Below are 7,940 nucleotides of genomic sequence, written 5' to 3'. Positions count from 1 at the left end.
TTTCGTCCGGAAGAAAAACAAATTAGGGTTATGGAAGAATAGGATAATTAGCCAATTGGTCACCCTTTTTGATATGTATAGTAAATGTTCAGTATTGTCTCAATGGTATATGATTGTTTTTACATTAAATATCTAACAATCAATAAATATTTTTAAAAATAGTTTTGAGCAGATTTTCATCCTCTGCCCTGGGAGTGGCAGTCCTCTTGTAACAAAACACGTGGAAGAGATTCGTGAAAACAATCACATCAGTATGGAAGGTACGACTTACATCACGATAACGGCTTTGTCTCAGATTTAAAAAAAAGTTTTCCGTCTATAAAGCTTAAAGCGTGGCCAGTGTTGGTTGTTTTGGTTTTTTGGTGGGGGGTTTTTTGTGGATCATCCGACAATAGAAACCGAAATATTTTTAATATGAACACATATCCATATCCAGTTTGTGTATGCCATGGAACGATGGCAGGTATAATATATTTTAGAATTGTTATGGGGTTCATGTTAAAATTAAAGGCAATCAGAAAATAATGGGAAGTATGTGACTAGTTTTAGATATAACGAAAAATCGTTTCATATCAAATTGATAGCTAATATGTATTTGACACAAAATAAGAATGTATTTTATAATCATACCTTGAGCTGCAATGAAATAATCCTTCTTGTTGTAGGCCTGGAAACATGAAGCATACATTTTAACAATACATTCGGGTATAAAAATTAAGCGTCTATCTCCTTATAAATTTCCACACTATTTCTGTCCAGTATAATACATAATGATGCAGAATTAATCAACTCAATCTTCGTTTCAGTTTTTATATCACGCCTTATGCTTCTGTAATTCAAATCATCATTTTACAATCTTCTTTCTTTTACATTGTTCAGTTTCAAGACCATTAGGTGTTTTTTGTTTTGTCTATTAAAATATAAATTATTTAATAGCATCTTAAGCCCATCTGATCAGTTCATATATAAAACATGTAGCTATAACGTGCATACAACACAATGCTGTTAACAAGCAACAGTCACATATAGTAATCACATGTATAAGGCATATTAGACATCTATACACAAATGCGTCTGTCGAACATCTGTATAAAGGTTGGCTGTTGCCTGTTTATGAAAGTCATAGAACGTGCACATTTTGTATGACAGTTATACACAGGTTTCACTATATTTGCTAGTTATATACTTACGTCCACGTGACTTGCGTTGATGTAGTCAGAGTCAGGGTAGTTAGGTAGTTTGGACAAAACAACGCGGTTGTTGTCATCTTGAAAAAAAAAAAGTTTAGTCATGAAGAGGAATAAGAAGTATGAAGTTGTGACAAATGTTTTGTTCTGTATACATGTATATAATTCTCTTGTCAACCTATACCAAAATCAGACAACAAACCACCTTAAATCAAACAACATCGATTAAAACATTTAAATAAATAAAATATATCAACCTGCCGGTTGTCAAATCCATCCCCACCAATATTAATCAAGGAAGTCACATTCCAAAACTTCTCTCTAAATGTCTGTAAAAGAAAATCCATAAGTGCAGGAAAATAGAACTTCATGTATTGACTTACATGGGTAGTAACCAACAAATCTGTTCTTCCCTTTATGTTGGGGTTTCTGTGACTCTACATAGGGATGCTTGAATCCACTGGGTAGTTTCTGAAACCACACGTTAAGAGAACATGTGAATATACCCATGACAGAGATAGTGTTAAACTTCACTACGTAGAATAATAATATAAAACAAAAATTCTAAAACTGCCATACATGTTTCATGACGTATACACTACCCATCAGTACACCAGGGGTCCATGATAATCTCAGTGGTAGATGTTTTGTGATTTTCTCTCTTTTTAAGTAGTTGTTAGCTCCACACATGTCACAATAAGGACTAAATGTCATTTGATTTGGTACAGCCAAATAATCTATCTATCCATCGATCGATATATCTATTTATCTATCTATCTGTTTTCATGTATGTATGTATGTATCTATATAATATTTCTGATTGTGGTCCCTAATCCAAATGAGTGAAAAAACCCAGATTGTTGGTGTAAACAAATGTGAAAATGAGGGAAAAACATATAATTCTGACTATAATAATGTCACTGATTTTAAAAAAAAGAAGTTATACCCGAATAACATTATGAACTTTCCTTTGTTATAATATGACAGAATAATATTAACCATGTCAATGTATTCTAGTACAAAATTATCATGAACTTAAAATAAAAAAAGGCTGAAGTAGTGGTGGGGGCCACGTGGATTTAAGCAGTTATGTTTGGTCAAGTAACTAAATGTTTGTTTATTTGTTTGTTGTTTTGCTTTGTTTGTTTTGTTTTGTTTTGTTTGTTTTGTTTGTTTTTGCTTTACAAAAGATAAGGAATTTGATTATGAACGCCACAGAAAGAAATTGTATTAATGCTATTGGCCACCTCTGTTACAAAATACTAAATCCGCACCTAATACTTATGTTATAGGCAGCAGTTTTGTGTGTTTCGTTTTCATTTATTTTGGCATAAAATTAAACATTCCAAGATCTGTGTTTGTATATATACACAAAATATATATATTTATACAATTACTGAATTATTTTCAACTACGTTACACAAAGTGACCCTCCCAATATCTTATTTGTTCTGCCTATATTAACATAATACAAAATCAAGCATTTATAGAGTTATATTGATATAATCATTATGTGTAAGTATGCCAATTATGTGATGCAAAAGTTAAAACATGTTTTTTCATTATTTGAATTTAAAACACCCACACACATATTATTAAAATTATTATTATTGTAATTATTATTATTGTTGTTGTTATTTTAATGACATACCAAGAACTCTGCTTCAAATCCTCCACGCTGGTTCCTGATTTGCTGAATTAAACTTTCAAGCTCCGTCATATCAAATCCTACTTCTGGTAGACTGAACGGTTTATTGTAATATGCGTTATGTTGTGGAACGTCATTTTCTGTCTGACCTTCATCGCTTTTGTCGTCTGCATCTATAATGGCGACTGCATCAGTAATATCTTCATCATGTGGGTCGCTTATCTCCACGTTATAGTATGTGTTACCTCTCTTGACTTTGTCCTTGGTACCTCCCTTTGGTGGTTCACCACGAGCCTTTACTCTTTGCTGCACAGCAACCACTGGGATATATTCTGGTTGATGACAAATGGGTTGTTCCTTTAATGTCGACGTCATGCCAACGTTGACATAGACGTTCGTTTCAATGGCTTCATGTGTCTTACCTGAAACGAATTCAAATCCCATGCAGGGTGAGGGTTAAATCAAAAGAAAAACATCCCAACAAGTGTTCAAAGGTCGTGGCATGTACAATTCTGCTTATGGGAATGTGTATATCAAGGTATTTTCTTCTCTCTTTTTTTGGTTTACTAGAAGGAGTGGTTTGTATGAACCATGTGTCGAACTGACAGTGAGTTAGTTAAGACAACAAATAACCATGTGGAACGAACAGAAATGTTCAAATATGAGCAAATATATTTTCCTCATGAGCTGCTTGGGTCGTCCCAGCCAGTACCCCACGTTTGACATATGAAATATAGTGGTATGTGTTTTGCTTACTGATGGAAAATGTAGGGAGTTCTCACTGAAAACTATATGTCACAATTATCAAGTGACTAAACAATAGTATGGAGTATGGAGAAATCCTACCTTTTGATCTGGAAGCTCTTCCCAAAACAAGTGTTTCATTTATGTTTTCTGTTCGTAGTTTTCTCCTCCATCTTTAACAAAAACCAAAATTGGATTCGATTCAGAGTATACTATTAGATTCAAATTAATTATTGTAAGCCTACAGCACTAACGGTTTTTACTTCCGAAGTTAAAATGTGTAAATTCGAAAAACAAAATATATTTAAGGTTCTACCCTAGACCAGATGTAATGTGGACGTTACATTAGTTAGTTTTATTAAAAAAGACGTATGCATGTATGATTCTAACCCTAATGGTAGTACTATACCAAATAACTTCTGGCTGGGTCAAAGTTCGAGGTGCACCGAACTTTTGATAGAGAAGTGAACACCACAAGTCCCGTGATTGGTTATAAATGTGAGTGTGTTGGTTGTAAAAAATAATAGTTTCATCTGGGTAAAATAAATGTGCAATTTTATTTCATCTAGTACCAATGTGTCAAGTAGCCTTGTGCTTGAAACATGTATGGGGTACCTGTAAAAAAAAAGTACTCAAATTTTGTGCGAAACTAGGGTAGTCATAGACGCTACCCGTTATCTCAGAAACGAGCAGCTTGACCCCCATTTTTTTCTGATTCACTTTAAGTGTAAGGGGTGGTAGTATTTATATCCGTGGCGTTTATGTCGGTTGATACGTTGCAGGTAGGAGTTTTAGCCGTATATGTTACTATTGTCGTCTATGGGATTTGATTTGGTAGTATACACCCTATAGCACATATTCAGTGCATAATAAAAAATATTATGATTTTGTCATTTTATTTAATTAAACTATACTGGTTGATTAATTAGTCATCACTCGATCATGCAAGTTCACAATGACCTTGACCTTGACAATAATCTCTGTACATGGCTCTGAATGGAGTTTGAATCAAAGTTAGCACTGAAGAAAAGTTGGTTTTGGCCTATAATTCATACTGTAAAGATTTCAATAATTTCTTTTTACATGGTATTTGACTTGCCATATACAACTGCTCTTAAATATGGTATTATATATAGGCAACCTGAACTAAGATTTTAATAGCAATTTATTTTTATATTAAAAATAGCATGTGCCAATAGTGGGTTAATGTCTTTAGTTTCCATTAACATGTTAATTTTGTATGTATGAAATTCTGAAAACTCAAATTTGTAAAGAAGTTGATTTTTATTGTCATTTTGACATATTTATAGGGTGCTAAGTTATATTTGAGACAAATTTGTAGTTTTATGCAAAATTTAAAGTAAATGTGAAGAAAAACTTTACCAAAAACATAATTAAATTTGTTTTCACTATTGTGCCTTCTGTTCTTATTTGTACATAACAATAAGGTTGTTAAACATATACTTAGATCTCCAGATCATTTTGTTTCCTTAATAATCACTTAGTTAGCTCTCATGAAAAGCATTTTGAGTTTATACTAGATTCAGAACCAATTTTTTCAGATTTGATTATCTGCCTTGGATTAAGTTGATAATTTATTTTATTGTTAAAGCTGTATTACCTAATGTTACTAGCTAAATAAAATGCTGGATTACAGATTGTAGGAATACATTTAATGTACATATTGTATTCATCCGGATTAGAAAATAATGCAAGAAAATAGATTTTCGGGTAATTTTGTCATTTAAAAATAGTTTTTTTCAGTAATTAATCAAAAATAAATGTGTTAAAGCTGCATGATTATTCCAGATATCACAACTATTAAAACCTCCAACTACAGTAGGCTATAAATAAAATATAGTCAGGAATATTGTTGGCTGCCAATGGTTTTGATGGTTCATTATGAAAATCAGCATGGCCGATGGATTTGAAATTCCCACACCTGGTAACTTGAAGACACCCACACCCAGCATACAGGATTTCCTCCCAACACTAATGTTCAGGACATTAAGTCATTACTTCATACAGGTACAGTCATGTTTGTGTTTCCTTCCTCAGACAGTGTATTTTTTTAATACTGATATTTCTTTGATGTGCCTGTTAAGGTCTTCATAATCTAGGGGTCAATCAAGTGCATGTGTTTTAATGGAATTCTTTAAAGGGGTAGAGGTACTCTGACTATCTTTGTTGTCTCTACATATATACCTGAGTACACACACCCAACTGAAAGTAAATATCTTCAGGAGTTTTATTTTAAAACATTTTGTTGTTTAATATGACATATTGCATTTGTACAAAACTATATGCAATATATATGCTTTTTGAGGTGTACATTATATTAGGTTGCACTGTAGAAACAACAGTTTCAGTGAGGTTGTCAGTTTATGTCAGAATACACCAGATCCTGGTTGTCATAAAGACACATAGCTGGACACTTTTTGAAAAATGTATGTTATCAGTATAGGTAGTACTAAACCAAATAACTTCCGGCTGGGTCAAAGTTCGAGGTGCACCGAACTTTTGATAGAGAAGTGAACACCACAAGTCCTGTGATTGGTTATAAATGTGAGTGTGTTGGTTGTAAAAAATAATAGTTTCATCTGGGTAAAATAAATGTGCAATTTTATTTCATCTAGTACCAATGTGTCAAGTAGCCTTGTGCTTGAAACATGTATGGGGTACCTGTAAAAAAAAGTACTCAAATTTTGTGCGAAACTAGGGTAGTCATAGACGCTACCCGTTATCTCAGAAACGAGCAGCTTGACCCCCATTTTTTTCTGATTCACTTTAAGTGTAAGGGGTGGTAGTATTTATATCCGTGGCGTTTATGTCGGTTGATACGTTGCAGGTAGGAGTTTTAGCCGTATATGTTACTATTGTCGTCTATGGGATTTGATTTGGTAGTATACACCCTAATGTTATCTAGATCATTATATTATGTAGGCCAAGCATTACTGAATTGAGTGTGATGTTAGAAGATGATCTTTGAAAACAAATGCACTGATCACGATTGATGTATGCTTCTTCATCTGTAATTACAGTCTTACGTTAATTACATGTTTGGTAATTTTGTAATGACACCTTAGCACGTTTGATGAACTACTACTATTTGTTGTCTAACATGGATATTTCGACATTTCGTGGCACGAGAGTGGGATAGGGGAGAGAGAAACCAGCTGGGCCACTGCTGCCACACATGCTACTCTTATCCATAGATTTTGTCATACTAATTGGGAAGGAACAAACTCAAGTACAATGAGGGCGACTGATCTGCGTCGACTCATCGCACCTCAAGTGAACACTCCACTACTGAACTATAACACGCCCGTTTGTTGTCAGCACGTGTTACAAACATTTTCTATGGATTTCATTGGTGGCAACAAGGGAATCCCCTTGTCATAAGTGTATAATTATTTCGAGTTACAGTCGGGTTCCTCTAGCTTTACGTATGCAACTGTACTTTCCCCACGCCTGTCAAAGTGCTGTCCTGTCGAACACATAAAACCAAAATATTTACCACTGCTTCGTTTTACAAGCTCCAGACATTTAATCAAAAAGAGTGAAAAGCAAATTATAATGTTACCAACTACACTGAGAGTGGTGATCTAGCATCTAACAAAACATAATAAGGTGTATCTCTAGCTATTTCAGAAGAAAACTGTGCAGCTCTCATAGGCCGGTTCCACAATATATCATATAGGCAGGTGGGAGGCAGCATTATTATTGTTTATGCCTTGTGGATCCGATGGTTTTATTTTCTCTACAAATACTTGGTTTACGTGATTTTGTTTTTTTATTTTTTTTATTTTATTTGATTTTATTGTTGATGGTGTACCAGCTGTCATCCTCCCACATCCGGTAATCAATTCTAGGACAGCCCCTTCTGTTCTATAAAAAGACCGATCACCTGAGAAACACAACCACGATGACGACCACGGCAATCACGACAACAGCAGCGACAGCAATGCTAGCAATAAGTACTACTTGGGTTCCAGATTCTGGCTCTGTAATTAAGTTAAACCATACAATTATCCTATAGTGACAGAGAAAATATTAGAGTCATCTAAACACATTCAATGATATGATTATAGTTTGTTTTTTTATTGGAATATTAATTGTTGTTCTAATGTACTGTATATAGAAACTTAATATAAAATTTTGATATGACCGTTTGGCGCAAGAATGAATGAATAAATGTTTAACGGCACCCCAGCATGAAATATTTATTGGCTATTGGTTGTCAAGCAAAGGTACGTTGATGTATATTAAAATGGTTATTTACATTATAAAGAAAACATATATGACTGTGTAAAACAGCGTAAAGAGTTGTAAAAATACTAATATCACACACAAGTATACTG

At 33.7% G+C, this 7,940-nt stretch overlaps 1 protein-coding gene across 1 annotated transcript in view; it reads right to left on the bottom strand.

Moving 5' to 3' along the window:
• LOC121373123 (tenascin-like) overlaps positions 1-7,940 on the bottom strand; it is a 29,530-nt gene that overhangs the window by 2,010 nt on the left and 19,580 nt on the right. The window contains exons 7-12 of the mRNA XM_041499574.1: positions 7,487-7,583; positions 3,682-3,752; positions 2,839-3,257; positions 1,571-1,658; positions 1,191-1,267; positions 631-667 (exon numbers count right to left, since the gene is read on the bottom strand). Coding sequence (XP_041355508.1) covers positions 631-667; positions 1,191-1,267; positions 1,571-1,658; positions 2,839-3,257; positions 3,682-3,752; positions 7,487-7,583 — 789 coding nt within the window. The remainder of the gene's footprint in view (positions 1-630; positions 668-1,190; positions 1,268-1,570; positions 1,659-2,838; positions 3,258-3,681; positions 3,753-7,486; positions 7,584-7,940) is intronic.

Source organism: Gigantopelta aegis, chromosome 5 (assembly GCF_016097555.1).
Source record: "Gigantopelta aegis isolate Gae_Host chromosome 5, Gae_host_genome, whole genome shotgun sequence".
Lineage (NCBI taxonomy): Eukaryota > Metazoa > Mollusca > Gastropoda > Neomphalida > Peltospiridae > Gigantopelta > Gigantopelta aegis.
This window is presented reverse-complemented; position numbering and strand designations above follow the sequence as displayed.